General features: G+C 35.9%; 1 protein-coding gene across 1 annotated transcript in view; it reads right to left on the bottom strand.

Annotated features, from left to right (window-relative positions):
• The window catches only part of CAPZA1 (capping actin protein of muscle Z-line subunit alpha 1), a 46,117-nt gene that overhangs the window by 7,523 nt on the left and 19,863 nt on the right, over positions 1-18,731 (bottom strand). The window contains exons 2-7 of the mRNA XM_014837230.3: positions 15,953-16,016; positions 14,023-14,074; positions 10,444-10,507; positions 5,254-5,460; positions 1,896-1,975; positions 1,213-1,291 (exon numbers count right to left, since the gene is read on the bottom strand). Coding sequence (XP_014692716.1) covers positions 1,213-1,291; positions 1,896-1,975; positions 5,254-5,460; positions 10,444-10,507; positions 14,023-14,074; positions 15,953-16,016 — 546 coding nt within the window. The remainder of the gene's footprint in view (positions 1-1,212; positions 1,292-1,895; positions 1,976-5,253; positions 5,461-10,443; positions 10,508-14,022; positions 14,075-15,952; positions 16,017-18,731) is intronic.

Genomic DNA, 18,731 nt, shown 5'->3' with positions numbered 1-18,731 from the left:
AGCTGTGAACTTAACACTTCCAGCTTGCCTCATCTGAGCTGGGCATGATCCTATAGCCAGGAAAAGTTCCCAGGAAAAGTTGCAGCTACTTGTATAGCAGGAAGCTATCGGTAGGTATGAAAAGAGTGGGTACAGACATCTATTACATATGTTTTGATTAAATTATACCATTAAAAAAGGTAACTCTTGCCAACTGTTATTAAAGCAAGACTTAATACAGTATAACAAAAGTACAATTAGGTACTGCTCTTCTCAGTTATCAGTAACTGTTTACTCTGACCTTAAGAGTTAGTTGGGCCTAAGAACTGAATCACCCTCAATTTTAAAAGTCAAACCTCTGCTAGCATATCAGAAGACTTCAGTCCAGATAGCCATCAAACAAGTTGATAAGCTCCTTATTCACCTTTCTGTATTTCCTGACACCAGCATTAGAAATCTAGTCTGCTTGGTTATTTATATTCCATTACGTGATGACACTTGACCATTCTCTCTAGTTTCTGTTTTATTTACTTGATTTTAAAATATGCTGTCACTACTGTAAAAAAAACAAAACAGCAAACCCATTCATTTAGCTTTCTTCAGAGCTAAAAGTTAAGTTTTATATTCAGTAATGTACTGCATAACGACGTTTCAAAGATGGACCACATATACAACAGTGATCCCATAAGATTAGTACCATATAGCCTAGGTGTGTAGTAGGCTACACTATCTAGGTTTGTGTAAGTACCCTCTATGATGTTCACACAACAACAAAATCGCCTAATGACACATTTCTCAGAACATATCCCCATCATGCAGCAATGCATAGCTGTACACGTTTATGTGCACACTTAAATGAGACGATATACACGAAAGACCCTAAGTAAGTCACAGTAGCTGCTATATAGTTACTTCTTAATAATTATTTATTCTCTTCTCTCCTAGAACTGCTGTTTGATAATTTCTGGAAAGATCTTAGGTTATCTTTGAAAAAGAAAAATAACAAGCAAGCAGTATACTCTGCATGACCATCCTTTATCAGCCCAGAATAGCTCTCTCTGTTTAACTACTTCCCCAGGAGAGAAGTCTCGATCTCCATTCCCTACCATAGATCTCCCTTTGCATCTACATATACTTGCTCCTTATTTCTAATACCAGCACAAACACCAACTTGCATGTTTGTTTTAAAGATGTGATGTTTTAACATGACCTATTAACATGTTGGGATCTCACCTGAATCTTAAGTACTCCAACCACCTGGGCTGTAGGTGGTGTGATAGTGAACTTCCACTCTGATCTCCAGCGACCATTCCTATAAATTAAACACACACACATATATCACTGCGGAATTAGCAATAAGCTCAAAAAAAGAGATTTCCCACTGAGACAGAGAATTTAGGGAAGAGGAAAAAAAAAGAAACAAGTCATTTCCAGTTTGACAAATGCAAAGTTCTCTCCACTCAAATTTAAGTTTGTATCCAAGTGGCCTAATCATAAGCCTTTTCTAAGTTATTTTGACTTTCATTTTTCTTTTTTTTTATATTAGAGTAGAAAACCATACCTATTCTGTTCATGGGAGGGTTTCCCACAAACAGATGGATGGGCACCTGAGTTATGTAATTAATTCAAGTATTAATACCCAAACCCAAGCAAAACTCAGACTTTCAACTGGGCATTTTATTAATCACTTATTCTCACTCAACAGTACTTTTTAAAAAGACAGATTATAAAATCTTAGAATTGGGAGAAATCTAAATGATCATGTGTAAATCCTTCATTTTGCAGATGGGGAATAGAGCCTCCAAGCCAAATAACTTATCCCAGGCTAGTTACATTAAAAACCAAGTCTCAACTGCTGGTTTGGTTTCTTTCCAATATAAATTAAATACAAATAGAAGAGAATATTACTTTCTTACCAGAAGTTTTTGGGCTGAAACTGGTGGCTTTCAATACATGCAATAATGGTCTGTTGCCCATCTATAGTTTTAGCATAAACCTATTGTTTAAAAAAAAAAAGTTAGACTCCGAAAACATATTTACTCTAAATGATAAACACTGTACAAAAGCAGTGTGTTAAATCCTTGGGGGAGACAAAGAATCAGATAGGATGAGCTTACAACATGGGACATGAACACAAAGCAGAACAGGTTAAGTTCTAGAGGAGACAGTGACACAATGATACAGAGGGGAATACTGCTCCTGGTTTAGGGTACCAGGGAGGTGGCCATTAGGCTGGGCCTTACAAGACAGATGAGATTCTGATAAGCAGAGACTAAGAATAAAGATAAGTAAACAGTTCAGGCAGGAAACTGGGGGCTTGTTCAGTGAAAGGCAATTAGTTCTGTCAAGTTAGAGCGCGTGTGTGAAGTAGACTAATGGAGACAATATAGGATGGTAGATTTAGGTGATGTAGTAGTAGATGTAAGGTAAGAAGTGTGGATTTTATTCTACAAGCAATGGACAGACACCAAAACAACAGGACCAGAACTATTACTTTGGGAGAATAACCAATATGGGTGTGCAGGGTAAAATGGAAGAAAAGCTGGTAAGTTGGTAACGAGGCCACAGAATTAATCTAGGTAACAAGTTAGGGCAGTATCAATGGGTATCAGGATGCAGAAGCACAATCAAAAGTCTAGGAATACATTGCAAGCGAAGGGCAAAAGAAAGGAAGGAGCCAAAGTACTTGTATGCTTGGATGACTAGAAAGATGGTGGTGTCATTAACAAACTGGGAAATTCAGATGGAGATGTCCAGCTAGCAGGTAGAAACAGCAACTGTTATTTAGTGTGACGGAGGTGAACAGAAATGTGATTACCAAAGGAAAGCAAAAAAAATAAATAGTGCTGTATAATCCACAAAATGTTTTTACATGTACTTTCTTTTGCTCTAATAAATCTGGTGAAACACATTGTTACCATCTACAGATGATAAGGTCGAAGTTCCTAGAGCTTCTCGCCCAAGGTCATTCAGAAAGTCAGAGGTAAAGGTAGACTCCAAACACCAAATTCTGTTACTTTCTCTATATTAAATAAAGAATGAGTTTTCAAGAGAAAGAAATACAGCAATGGGAAATGCCTACATTTATAAAAGTAGGGGAGGAGAAAAGAAATAAGTAGAGACAGAGTAAGAATAATGAGAGGGTGCTGACATACCAGTCTAAGGAAAAGATAATTTCTAGAAGTAGCTGGTTGGTTTCAGCGTGAAATGCCATATACATGTCAAGAACCAAGAAAAGGACACTGGAGCAGGCAATTCAGGAACCATGAGTAACCTCAAAGAACAGTTTCTATACAATAGAGACTGAAGCCAAACTTCACAGGGTTAAGAAGAGGGTAGGTAATGAGGAAATGGCACTGGTAGGAGCAGAATGTTCCCTGGTTTGGTTGTGCAGCAGACAGAGGTGAGGGCAGGGAGACAGTGGAGGAGAGGGAGAAAGGGCAGGGTGGAAAGAGATGAAAAGAGAAGTAACTTACAGGAATTATTATGACTGAGGAAAAGGTTTTTTCCCCCTTAAGGACAAGAGAAATAAAAATATTTCTAGGTAAAGAGAGATCAGAAGAGAAAACAAAGTCACAAGAAGACATCTTGAAGTAGACAGAATAGTATGAAATCAAGAATAAGGATCCTTCTTCAGATTCAAGTACAATGGAAGAAGAGGAAGACTTCTGAGTGTAGAAAGAAGAGAAATAAAAAGGTTTCAAGTCATTCTCAATCCTGTTAAAATGAGGGGGATTAGATGCCTGTCTAAGGACAATGAGAAAGGTTTGGAACACACTATATGGAAAATATCATAGGAAATATTGCGATGAAATTAAGAATTACTAAGCAGAACAGATTACAATATAAGACACTTGGGTACAGTGGATACTGTTAGAACAACTCCATGACTTTCCATAGCTCATTAGTTAGCTAAGAGAAGAAGCGAGAAAAGGACAGTAGGGTTATTCAGTATGGAAGCTTTCCAAATTAGGAATGGGTAGTGACAAACTTTGAATACGTAACAAATGGTAAGTTGAAAGTATATTTAGAATTGAATAGTCCATTTCTAAAAGAGAGTGTGTCATATCTCCCTTACCCACCATAATGAGTTTTCTCCATTATTTAAAAAGAAAAAAGCTCAAACACATAATAATAACGATATCCAACATTTATGCAGAGTTTACTTTGTGTCAGGCACTTTTCAAGCACCTTATAAGCATTAATAACTCATTTAGTCCTCACAAAAAGCCTATGAGGTAAGAACTATTATTTCCATTTTATAGATGAAGAAATTGAAGCACAGAGATGTTAAATAATTCGCCCAAGGTCACACAACTAGTTAAGCGGCAGGGCTAGGATTTAAACCACTTAGTATGGCTTCAAAGTTAGTGTTCTTAACCAATATTCCATACTGCCATTTAACTCAGTATCATTACATACTTAAAATATTCTAACCAACATTTTTCTTAATCATATGCCACAATTTTACAAAGGAGAAATCTATCATGATAGAGCCAAATTTATCGTTTTCTTAGAGCCAAGAGGTAGTAAAAGAAAGTCACATTACCCATGATTTTTAAGACACTGTTTTGTTCAAATAGTTTTGACTATCCAGTGAAAGCATCTAAACTATGTAGAAACAGCTTTCTGCAAAAATATCTATACCCAAAAGTCATAAATGCGGCCAGTGGCTTGACAATCTTTACTTTTTTCCCATGTCCAAGCTAAAGACCTTTAAAAACTTTTTTTGGATGGATATAAGGGAATTTATTTGTTTTTAAAGATTGGCACCTGAGCTAACAATAGTTGCCAATCTTCTTTTTTTATTTCTTTCTGCTTTTTCTCCCCAAGTCCCCCCAGTACATAGTCGTATATTTTAGTTGTGGATCCTTCTAGTTGTGGCACGTGGGACGCCACCTCAGCGTGGCCTGACCAGCGGTGCCATGCCTGCGCCCAGGATCCGAACCAGCAAAACCCCAGGCCGCCGAAGCGGAGGGTGCGAACTTCACCACTCGGCCATGGTGCCAGCCCCCAAAGCAATTTCTGATGAGTAAATAAGACAAATGTGAAATAGGTTACACTGGAGGTCTAAAATTTTTACGCACTGAGATTTTAAAAAGGAATTTTCCATATAAAATTTTCCATTTATACCCCTTTCAAAAACTATTTAGGGAATACAATGCAGAGGAGACTGTAACTAAGAAGTGATGTTTGGCTGGCCAAAGCCCCCAAAGAATAAGGTAATGTAAGAAATAAAACACTCTGTAATAATGAAGCAAAGAGATACTTAACAGTACAGAAGCCGTTGGAATAATGATCTTTCACATAGGCCTTTAAAGCACTGTCACAGGATTCTCTCCATGACTTCAGACCTCCATCCACTTCCTCTGGCTGGGGGTCACTTGCTTCTTTCCGTAAGTGATCAAACTTAAAGGAAATTTTGTTTCTTGGATCTAAAAATCTGCTATTACCCAGGTCACCGTGTTCTGTAATTAAGACCTTCCAAAGAATAATTACAAATATGAGTAACTATACAAAAGATAGTTCTTCCTGTCACATTTTACAAAACAAATAAAAATTCTGAAGAAGACAGTTAACTTTTCATTTAGTCACATTTCTCTGTCATATCAATTTTTCAATCAAGTCACATTTTTATTCTTATAAAGTACTATGTTTATGGGCAAGTCAACTCTAAACTGCAACATTTCCCTCGTTCTAACCATACCCTTCATTTCTTGGTTTCTATCTATTACCTATGTATATATACTTTATACACAGCTGTAATAACTTACATAAACACGTTTGTTATTTGTTTTTTACATATTTCATGAATCTTTTCCAGTCATTATACTTAGCATTTAAAATAGGTAATACATTTACATGGTTCAAAAATGAAACAAATATATAGTCACGTCTTTTTCTCACCTTTATTTCCCATCCATCAAATTCCTGACAAATTTCCCATTCCCCACCAGGTAACTGGTTTTACTAATTTAGAACAAGGGTTGGCAAGCTATGTGTGTGGGTACCACCTGTTTTTCTAAATAAAGTTTTATTGAACACAGTCCTGCTTGTTTGTTTTTGTATTGTCTACAGCTGCTTTCCTGCTCTAACAGCAGAGTTGAACAGTCGTGACTGACGTTATGTTCCACAAAGCTGAAAATATTTACCATCTGGCCCTTTACAGAAAAAACTTGCCAATTCTTGATTTAGAGTATTCTTTCAGCATTTCTTTTTTACAAATACAAACATGAATATGTATTCTCCACCCACCCCTTTTACACAAAAACTAGCATACTATACTGTACTTTTTTTCTTTTTTTAACTTAATGTATTTAGAAGATATTTCCATACAGTACTCAGAGAACTTCCTTCTTTTGTATTACAGCTGTATACTACTCCATTGTATGGATGTACAAAAATTTATTCAAACAGTCCCCTACCAGTGGACAGTAAAGTTGTTTCCAATCTTTTGCTATTATGAACAATACTGCAACAAATGTCCTTGTATGTTTACTATGTAAAAATTATGTACATGTTTCAAGTATGCCTGTGGGATAAATTCCCTGAAGTGGGACACATAGGCCAAAGGGTAAATGCATCCAAAATTCTTTTTTTTTAAGATTTTATTTTTTTCCTTTTTCTTCCCAAAGCCCCCTGGTATATAGTTGTATATTCTTCGTTGTGGGTCCTTCTAGTTGTGGCATGTGAGACGCTGCCTCAGCGTGGTTTGATGAGCAGTGCCATGTCCACGCCCAGGATTCGAACCAACGAAACACTGGGCCACCTGCAGCGCAGTGCGCAAACTTAACCACTCGGCCACGGGGCCGACCCCTGCATCCAAAATTTTTATAGAGATTGACAAACTGCCCTCTATCAATAGGGTGTTGTACCAAGTTACAAGCCCATCAGTAGAAATTTTAATTGGCATTTCTTTTCACCTTTTAAAAATAGTCATTTATAGGGGGGCTGCCCCCGTGGTCGAGTGGTTAAGTTCATGCGCTCCGCTGCAGGCGGCCCAGTGTTTCCTTGGTTCAAATCCTGGGCGAGGACATGGCACTGCTCATCAAACCACGCTGAGGCAGCATCCCACATGCCACAACTAGAAGGACCCACAACGAAGAATATACAACTATGTACTTGGGGGTTTGGGGAGAAAAAGGAAAAATAAAATCTTTAAAAAAAAAAAAAAAAAAAATAGTCATTTATATTTCCTCTTCTGTGAAACGTCTGCTCTTATCTTTTGCCCACTTTTCTACTGGGTCTTTTCTCTCTCTCTAGTTGAACTCTATTAATTAGAGAGATTAACCCTTTGCATGTGTTTTTGGTTCCGTGTATTTTCCCCCTAATTTGCTATTTGTCTTTTGACACATGTACCATTTTTAATAATACTACATGATATCACAATATTTACATACCAAAGTATACTTAATCATTTCTGAACTGAGGGAGGTTTAAGCTATTTACAGTTTCTACCATTAAGAAAGCTGCTATAAATTCTACATAAATAAAATCTTCTCTTTAAAAAAAATTCATTGGAAAGAATTCATAGGTTTGAGATTCCTGTCCTCATCACCAGACTACCCTTAAAAAAGCTTGTTTGTAATGATGGTAGAAACAATACATGTAACTGTTTTCCTAAGTCTTACCCTCATAAAGCTTTCTCATTATAACTTTGTAACTTTTATAACTAAAACGTAAATATATTCACATTAAAATTTTAATCTGCACCTCCTTAATTACTATTACTAGGTGATGTAACACTTTTCCAAGTTTACTTTCTATTCCCCAATTGGGTGCAATAGGTTCATGTCTGTTGCTCATTTATCCACTGAACTCTCGGCATCATCCTTAGATATTCAAATAACCCCTTTATCTATTATGTTTGAGGTACATATTTTCTCCTTTTTAAGTCTTATTTTTAAAACTTTTTATTATGCAGAAGTCACTTTGTAAATAAACTTTTCTAATGTTTCATCACTCAAGTTATGATTCTCTTTCCATTTCCTTCCTACTAAATTTTTATAATTTAGGAAATGCCTTTAAACTCCACTTAATCTAAGCATATTGTTGACATGAGGAATCAAAGTTAGATTAATCTCAAATATTTTATCAACTGTTTCCTCTTCCCTTCTGTTTTATGATACTTAGGTTTAAGGACTCTACAAGTGTTGCTTTACATCTTTGTTTGCTAGTATTAGTGTTCCTTCATTGTTGTTCTTGATCAGAATAATCTTGTACAGTTTATTATAATTTTCATAGGAATTGTATGAAACCTATTTCAAAAACAAAATTGCCCATACCATTTATATTTCTTATTCAGAAATGTGGCATTTAAATCTATTTAATTTTCCACTTATTTCTCTGATTAAAATGTGTGTGTGTGTAAGTGTATATGAACTGTGTGGCAGACTCTTGCTAGTTTCTTATGCAATATCCATTCTTTTCTCCTTACTAACAGAACCTTAAAGGTTTTCAAGAAGCAGGTGTAGAACTAAAAAAATGACACTTCTCAGCTAGGAATGATAAAGTGATATGCATTCTGGCAGTAACTTATCAGTGTAAGTTGCTTCTAGAATGGCCAATAGCACCTTTTGCACTTTCCTGCTTACTCCTTCCTGGAACACGGATTTAGTGCCCAGAAATAAAGCAGCTATCTCAAGAGCATGATAATGAAAACCATACCTAAGGATGGCAGAATAGAGAGCTAGAAGCAGCTTCGGTCTCTGATGACATCATGGAGCTGCCATAACAGTCCTACATATTATCTCTTTACTTCTTATGTGACAAAAATAAAATCTCTATTTAGTTAACCATTGTAGTTGATTTTCTTTAATATGCAGTGATGGCATCTACTTTAATAACTCACACATCTTTCCTTATTTTAGTGTCCATATAATGTCTTCTTCCTGTTTTGTTACGGCTAAGAATGTGATCTCTTCTTGACTACATTTTTAAGCTGGCTACTACTGGAATATGGGAATGTTCTTATATCATCCATCTGGATACAGACGTTATTATTTCAATAATTCCTCTAACATTATTAAAGTATACAATATCAACTACAAGCAATATTTATCATTTATTTTCCAGTATTTCTGTATTTTATATTTGTAATTAATCTATTCTCATTGAGAAGATTAAGATAAGCAAAAATATAAACCAAAACAAACAAAAAATAACAAACAAAACAAATTCCAGTAATCCTGTAATCCCAACACATAGGGAGTTAACATTTTGGGGTATGTTTTCCCACATTTCCTTTTCGATGTACAACTATATACTCTGATTTCTTTGATTCTTAAGATGCATATATTCATTTCCCCCGTGATTTAACATCTCATAAAATGGGATGCATCTTACACTTGGTGCATCTTAGGACTGTGTCATAGTTTAATTGGCAGTGTTTTTTTTGTTGCTGTTTGTTTTCTTTTGAGGAAGATTAGCCCTGAGCTAACATCTGCTGCCAATCCTCCTCTTTTTGCTGACGAAGAATGGCCCTGAGCTAACATCCATGCCCATCTTCCTCTACTTTGTATGTGGGACGCCTGTCACAGCATGGCTTGCCAAACGATGACATGGCCGCACCTGGGATCTGAACCAGCGAACCCCAGGCCGCTGAAGCAGAATGTGTGCAGTGAACCGCTGTGCCACTGGGCCAGCCCCATAACTGGCAGTGTTTTTTTCTTTCTTGGTGGTAGATAAAATGATGCATCTTTCATTGAATTTAAAATGCATTGATTCTAATACAGTATAACTGTTCATTTAAATATTTAAAAAATAAACTAGCATAATTCAACATATGTTGCCTTATGTTCTAGCTGAATACATCATGAACATCTTCCCAGATCAATATTTATATCAGTTTTCAATGGCTACATAACATTTTGGTCTATAGATATTTAATTTAATATTGGACATTTACATTACTCCAAAATTTCCAAATTAGAAACCTTGCTTCAAATAATCTTTCTACACATTTATATATTTATTTTCCTCAGATAAATTTAGTGGGCTTGTGGCCTCGATTCAGACTTTTAAAAGGCATGTGGTCTTTAGTGCCACATTGCCTTTGAAGTGTACCTTAATGAATCTGCACAGCCCTGTCATACAATGTTAATAACTATAGTAATAATGGGAACATTTGCTTTGTTCCTGTATTTGAATAGGAATACCTGTTTTCCCATTAAATATGTCTCCTGTTATTCTTACCAAGGAGAATTAGAGACAGCAGGAGAACTTGTGTAAAACTCAACTCCTTTTATTTTCACTGCTTTCGTTAGGGCCAGCTCTCTTTTCCTGTCAAAGAAACTCCTAGTTTTATCAGAGAGAGGAAGAATTTCCTAACATGTAGAATATTTACAAAAGCTATGAAAACTAAGACATGAACTTATTCAGCATCTTATCTTCAGATACCTGATTTGGTTTACAGGATTTCTACTACCTTCCAGGCATAGCCTATCTAATAGGAACAATTATTACCTGATCTTCATATCCTTCTATCTTCACAGGCGTGAACTGATCCATGTTATACTGGGCAAATGCACTGTTTTTTAAAAAATTTAAAAAAAGGGGGGGAAGGGAGAGAAAAGAATTACATATAAATAAACACAAAAGGTAGTTCACATAATAGTGAAAGAGAATGTGAAAACACTCTCTGGTGCTTTTTCCCTTTCTCTCCAGACAACTGCTTTCATCATAATGCCTTCTAGTTCTCTGAAGGAATTCTTCTTCACAGAGATCTCAGAAGTGCCCCAAGCTCTGAAAGCACCTTCTCCTCTCCACTCCTAAACTCCAACAGAGCTGCCACTCAGAAAATTCCCAAGCTTTAAGCAATCTGATTATTGTGACCTACTAACAATTTTAATCACTGAGACAGAAGCTTTCAGTAATTCAAAAGAATCTTCAATTGATGCATTATTTTGGAAACGTCATCTTCTTTATTCTGGACTGTCTGAGGCAGGAAAGGGTAGGAGAGACCGTAATTAAATGTACTGGAAGGCATCTGACATGGGGAGAAGGTGAGGTGAAAGCTGAGCATCAGTCAAGTCTCAGAGGAGAGCCTAAGGCAGAGTAGAAGTTATTAAAGAAAAGGGATATGAATAATCAAAGTGCATGTCTAATATTATTATTTGTCAAGTGCCTAGATTCATGAAACTCCACATTTTCCGTGGCTCTCTAGAATATCTTAGAAAGTAAGCTAAAGTAAAAGGCAAAAGAAAGATGGAAATAAGCTGTAGTATAAGAAAACATAATACACTTCTATTATTATAAAGTTATCAGTCTTCTCACAGAAGTCACTTGCCAAGGCAAGAGAGAAACATCTCTCTAGCCCAATTTTAACCTACTAAAACACCTGCTAACTAAATACCTCTTTGAAACTTTGATGAAAATGAACGCTGGTGTGTTTAGTCTATGTTCTTTGTTCTAAAAAGATGTACTGAAAACCACACTTCTCCAGAATGCTTTCTAAGGCCTTCTCAGGTTATAGTCCTCACTCTGGCTCAAGTAAAACTCACCTTATTTCTCTTATCTATTAAAAAATAAAATAAAACACCTGCTAGACCACTGGTTTTAAACAGAGCATTAAAGTTTTCCTAGACTTGTCAAGAGAAACCAAAGTAACAAATATTTAAACTTCTTCAAATATTTAACGCTAATCTTCAATCTTCTCATTTTAAGTTACTGGTGTTTTCTTTAACAAATCCTTTCCTTGTAACACCACATCTCCATGCAGCAAAATGAGTCTTAAAGACACTGGCTCTTCAGAATGGAATGAAAATTAAATGTTCATGGAAAATGGATTAATTTTTTTAAAAAAAGGTTAAAGACTAGGGAGTAAATAAGCATTCCATTCTAGGATATGTCCTAAGACTATAGATTACAAATGCCAACACTAAAATTTAACATTTAATCCCATCTCAAGTAAATGGCATTTCCATTCTACCAATTGCATGTGCCAAAAACTTGGGATCATTCTTGATTCTTTTTTTCTCTCACACTTTACATCCATCAGTAAATTTTGTAGATTAGACCTTGAGTATATATTCAGAATCTGACTCCTTCCCACTGCCCCTACTACTACCACTCTAGTCCAAACCACCACAATTTATCTCTGTCCTAATCTAATCATCTTCTAAGTAAGTACTCATCTTACTTCAATCTTTGGCCTGCTGCATAGCAGCCAGTGATAATTCTAAAATATAACCCTCATCATGTCATTCTCTGCTCAAAATACTCAATAATTTCCTGTCTTTCTGAGAATAAAATCTACTCTTTAACGTGGCCTACAGCACCCTACTTAGTCCAGAAGTGCTGGGAATTATCAGAGAATGGTTCTGGTGGTCAGAAGCATAGGTGGAAATCCAGAGAAGACGGTAAATTCTAGGTAGTTCAGGCCTCCATCATTCTATATAGAAGGGAATAATGATGAGGATGACGATTACTGATACAACATGTACTGAGTGCTTACTATGAGGACTATGGTCAAAGAACTAAAGCGCCTCATTAGAAATAAAACTGAACTCTTCATCCCTATGGAAAATCAAATATTTGGGCATAAGACCATTCTCCTTTAGCAAGCAGGTTCTTCAAGAATCTAGAGTCTGTAAGAACCCAAATATTTCTAAACATAAAGCTTTATTGTCAGTGCAGTGAAAGCACTTGAAGCTTCTGAACTGCATACCAAATTCCACTGTCACTCTTAATTAGAAATGGAACAATAGGCTTAGGATGCAATTACCCTTGGGTCTTGGCATTCCACTCCCATCCCTCCTTTAGCAGTACCTTATCAAGTGAAGTACATATAGATTTATTCTGGGTAGCTCTCAAGGATAAAACTAAGACCAATATGGCCGGCAAATTGAAGAACTTGCCTTGTGAGACAGTGAATTCCTTACTATTAGAAGCATTCTGATTGGATAACCATGTATTGACAGCAAGTAGATGAGATTCTTTCAATGAAAGGGCAGAGCGTAGACAGGGGTTGAACTAGCAAATCACAAATGTCTTTTTCTATGGCAGATTCTACGCATCTAAGGGAAATCAGCATTAGAATGTATCTTTAGTGTGTGCCTAAATTAATGCAAAATTTTCTAAATCAATGTATAATTGGGTATCATTCATGATAACAGATTAGAGTAATGGTATGCAAATTTTAGGTTTGCAGAATCTGTGTCCCAAAACGAGTTCCAAAACAGCAGCACGGACAGGGCAGGAAAAGAAGACTGTTTCTCAGGAAGCAGCTCTTAAAGCAGTTTTCCACAGCTAAAATCTAAACCAATTAAATATCATACCAAATGCCTTTATGATAATTATTCTTGTTCTGCATCAAAATCTTTGTCCCATCTCCCCACCCTACCCTTTCCAGTCATTATCCAATTCTGGTTTCCTCTTTACAAAGGAACTCTGGGCCAGCTGAATAGACTGTAACTGAAACAGAACTTTCTATGAAGAGTAAAGGACAGTGAGCAGTGATAAAGCTAGATAACAGGGGGCCTTGAAAGCTAGACAGTGCTCAGACTTGATGACAAAAAACAAAAAACACCACTAATGCTTTTGAGGACAAGGACAAAATAAAAATGGTATTTCAGAAAGATTAATTAGCCTGACCATGATAAGGAGTCAACGACTGGGTAGAATAATCACGCTATTATCCTATGGTTAATTCTAACTATTAAGGCACTTTACGAATATCTGCTATTCTTTGGCAATTTGAGCAATATCATTTCTCAACAGTAGCCTAATCTTTCTATAACTAGCAGTTCTAAAAAAATTCAACAAGGAACTATAGAAAAAAACCTAACAGTTAACATTAAATTCTGCTTTAATAGGGAAAATCTGGACAAAAATAAAATAAAAATAAATAAGACCATATATAACAAGCTTTAAGGAAGTAAACAACACTTTGAGGAAGCATGTTTTCTCCAAGAAAAAAACGACTAAAACTGCTAAAACCAACTGCTTTAATTTGAAGAACTTAAAACTTAATTTTCAGGCTACTATTAACATGGTTTGCCCAAAATTGGAACAACATGTAAGTGGATTTGAAAAGAGACTTACTGTGCTGCCCCTTCCCTGAGGAGATTGTCATTATTAAGTAGTAGCCGAACATCTGAGGAGGAAAAAAATGTTAAAAGATGTTAAAATTAAAATGTTCAGTAGAAGACAAACTTGAGAAATTTTAGCAGATTTTCAGATTAGATTTTTTAAAACTCAGGCTTTGTGAGGTTAGTCTTTGGATACAATGTATGTGTGGAAATTCTAAAAATGCAAACAGACGCGCATGTTCATAGATTTGTAAATAATTATTTGTGGTACAATAATCCAACAATAACTTCTCAAGGTATTCCATAGCAAATGAAAAACATGGTTTACAGAAGGTTACAGTTAGGACTGTTAGCTTTGTATCTAAAGAATTCTTTAAAATTAGATTAAGAATTGCAGGCTTTTCTATAACATCAGACCAAGAAAGCTGGGCACCACTCAGTCAGTAGCAGTGAAACTGCTAAACATATTTTTCTTTGGAGAATCTAACGTGGGTGCCTACAATCTTTTTAAAAAGCTGTGTGTCAAGAGCCCAGTCACTTATCTTTTGGAAGAAGAGGGTCCTTGTTACTAAGAAACTACCAAGCATTAGCTCCAAGAAGGAAAGCTAATTATAAGCCAAATGCCACTGACACTCAGAGCTTCTGAAAGGTGCTGGCAGAGGCCAATCTGTAGCATGCCAATAAAAACCAGCCCTGAAGTCACAAGTAGCTTGCCAATTCTTAATCTAATGCTTTGGTATCAATTATTCTCATAATTCTCTTGTAAAGTACTTTCAATTGTCAGAAATAAAACAAGATACTTCTAACTACAAAGACCATAAATTTTTGTTAAGTCAAGAATTTATCTGAGCTAATCAGTTGGATAAAGTTTAAAATAGAAGGAGAATCTTCTGAGAGCTCAGTTACTGAAAGTTTACATTTGGTCAATATGGAAGAAAGACTAGGGAAAGAAAGGCTGCATTTTCTTCTCTTGATGTTAGTACTCAAAAGCCACAAACAAGTATAAAAGAAGAATGTCTTGATTTACTTCTATTGTATTATTTACTCCTTATAGTAAATGTTTATATGTTGACCGAGTTACTTGGAAATTATTGGTTGTTTTCTGACGTGTGGGGCTCTGGGCCAGGGACAGATGAATATCACACAGTTCCTCTAAACAGATAACCTTCTAATGTAAAACTAGAATTTCAAAATAAATGTTTGCTAAACTGAACCAAGATGCACAAAGATTATGATTTTATTTAAGGGGCAGGTAAAGAATTAATTTAATAACTTATAATGGGATTATGATGATTGATATTACCATGAAGTTCAAGATGCCTCATCATTTTTCATTCTGTAAGTTCAGACAGTGAATAGTATGGAAGGTTGTAAATGTATTGGAATAGTCATTCTCAAACTGGCTGTGACTCAGAATCACCTGGGATAACTTGATGAAACAGATTATCCAATTCTACCCCAGACCTCAAGAATGAGAATCTTAAGAGGATGATGATACTGGAATCTGTATATTTGACAAGGTTCCCAGATAGTGTCAGTTCAGTTCCAATGGCTCTAGAAAGTGTCCTATATTATGCCTCTTTCTGAGTAAAAGCAGTGAAGAAATTTATGATTTATAATGACAGATATAAAACTATGAAAATAATTTAGTATTGTTTCTACATTTGTTCATATTAAACTACTTTAAATTTTTTCTCACGTAAGATATGTGTCCCAGCTTATGGATTAAGAGCATGCTTTTTCCTCAGAGCTGGGTTTGAATTCGGGCTCTGACACTTACTAGCTGGGTGACGTTAGATAAGTTATTTTAACCTCTTTGAATCTTGATTTCCTGAGCTATAGCTATAATGTTGTAAGGATTATAAGAGATAGCAAGCACTTAATAAGTGCTTATATGTAATTAAAGAGAGCTTAAAATAAAATAAATATTAACCTTTACTCACCATTGAACACTTCGTTAAATTCCCCTGGGGGTGCATGAGTGATGAATTTAGCAGCTATGCGTACCTAAAGAGAAATAAAATTTACAATAAGAGAATAATGAAGAATAACATAAAAGGAGAAGAAATTAACAGATTACAAAATTTTCATCACATCACATGAAATAAAATTTCCTGTTTAAACCTTTACTGTTTAGGAGCCTTCAGTTTTCTTTTCACAAAACATCCCAAAGCTTTCATATCAATACAGGTTTGTACTGATTTGGGGGATAAATGTGCTGCTTTGATTAACTTTGACTTTTTCTTTTAAAAAAGCTGAATAATCAGTTCTTGGCCAAAATATACAACAATCACAAAAAGAGAAAGCTATGATCCTATTTCACTTCTGAACATTTAAGCAAAACGAAACAAAATATTAGCAAATTGGTAGTATACCAATTTGTGTTTACAGTGTTTATTCCAATGCAAGGATGATTCAGTACTAATAAATCAATGTAACTTGCAAATTAAAGGAGCAAAATCTTGTGATCATCTTAACTCATGCTGGAAAAAAGACAATTCAACACCCATTCGAATATCATAAAACAACAACAAAACTACTAGTTTTTGGTAGGAATAGAATAAATTCCCTCAACTTGATAAAGCGTTATCTACCAAAATTCTACAGCATATCTAGTACCAGTGAAACATAAGCAGTGTCACTAATTTTAAAAGCAAGACAAAGATGGGGCTGGGCCAGTGGCGCAGCAGTTAAGTTGGGCACTCTGTTTCTGTGGCCTGGGGTTCGCTGGTACATCAAGCCATGCTGTGATGGGTGTCCCACATATAAAATAGAGGAAGACGGGCACAGATGCTAGCTCAGGGCCAATCTTTCTCAGCAAAAAGAGGATTGGCGAAAAAACAAAGAAAGATTAGGGGAAAAAAAGGGCTGACCCTGTGGCCGAGTGGTTAAGTTCACAGCAGAACCAGAAGGAACCTACAACTAGGATATACAACTGCGTACTGGGGGGCTTTGGGGAGAAGAAGGGGAAAAAAAAAAGATAAAAAATTTTAAAAAAGAGCATTGGCGGGGGATGTTAGCTTAGGGCTAATCTGCCTAAAAAAAAAAAAAAACCAACAGAAAAGCTGGCAGGACAAAGATGACTTATCGCTGAAGCTATTCAACACTGTTCCACAGGTCCTAAAGAACGCTATGGAAAATATTTCTTCTGTTACTCATTCTGATTCCCTCTCCTGCCCCCTACGGCCATTCTACTTTTCTGGATCTCCTATACAGATGGATGCTGAAATGTTAGGATCTAAACTGTGTATCTCATTTTTTCTCCTATATTTTATCTTTTTTTTCATTCTATGTTTTGTGTGAGAATTCCTCAGTTCCAATTTTCAATTCACTAATATGTTCTTCAGCTATGCCCATTTTGCTATTCAGTTATTTTAACTGTTCTATCTTTAATTTCTTAGACTTTTATTTCTTTTTTGTACATGCAATAATCTCTCAAGTCTCCTTGAGGATATTAACTATACTTATTTTAAAGTCTTGTTCTTTTGACCATTTTCTAAGAATTTAGATCTACTGTTTGTTGAATTTGGTGCTTCTCTTTCATGGTACCAGTTTTGCACAAATGTTTGGTGCTCCTCTTTGAATTTAATTTAGCTTGCCTGCTCTGTTTACCTAGAGAGACTGTAGGAGAGGGACTTGCTGTTGCTGCTGAGGGGGTGTGAGCAGATTATCTTCTGAGAGAGCCTCCTAAGGGCCACAGGCTACCTGGGGCACTGCGCTAGTCACCTCTGCTCCCAGTGCTCATTCTCAATGCTATATTCTGAGGACAAACACTATTTGTCTGCAGCTTAGCCCAAATGGGAGAGAAGGGAGGAGACAACTGGTCTGGTTAGCTTAGAAAACAATTCCCCAATTAATCTACTCCAAGATTGTTCTGAGTCCTTTTCTTCTTGCTCCTTAAATTGAGCTCCTCCAGAAAGGCTCCTACTTCCATGACAGTTTTCAATGTATTGTTTCCTCTGATCTTATTTTTTTTAATGTATTTGAACCACTCTGCTTCCTCTCTATCAAGAATGGCGCAAAAAATTTTGGTCCACTGATGGCACACTCACTTTTTAAACTGTCACTAATTTATTTCTCTTTCTATTCTATTTTTTCCTACTTTTTCATTTTAAAAGGCTTGGAATAAATGTGACGTAAAACCATGTGCTCAGTCTGCCATGTAAATTAATCTCATCTCTCATCAAGTAAAATGTGAAAGACAAAGAACGTACAAACCTATTTAAAAGAAAAAACAATTTGGAATATCATTTGGCAGTACGTATATATACGTAATAGTAATGTTAGCAATAATAGGACTGATCTCAAATGGGCCTACCAGTATAACTTTAACATACTGAGAGCAAAGATGTTGAAAATTCCCTAATATTTGATGTGATGAGTATGATGTGATGTGATTTAACTCACTGATGAGGGGCAAAGAGGAACGTGGTATATCTAACAATAAACTGAGCCCTACTTTCCAGATAGGCATCCTCTGTTGAGTTTTCAATTCCTTCAAACTATTTTAAGTTCTTGTTGACCCAATCAAATTAAGATTACCATCAAAGTCAAAACATTCTTAAGTAGAAAAAAAGAGAGACTTTCGAAAGTCATCATTATTTTTTTTTTTAGAGATTTTATTTTTCCTTTTTCTCCCTAAAGCCCCTGCTACATAGCTGTGTATTTTTAGTTGTGGGTCCTTCCAGTTGTGGCATGTGGGATGCCGCCTCAGCATGGTTC

Source organism: Equus asinus, chromosome 16 (genome assembly GCF_041296235.1).
Source record: "Equus asinus isolate D_3611 breed Donkey chromosome 16, EquAss-T2T_v2, whole genome shotgun sequence".
Taxonomy (NCBI): Eukaryota; Metazoa; Chordata; class Mammalia; order Perissodactyla; family Equidae; genus Equus; species Equus asinus.
This window is presented reverse-complemented; position numbering and strand designations above follow the sequence as displayed.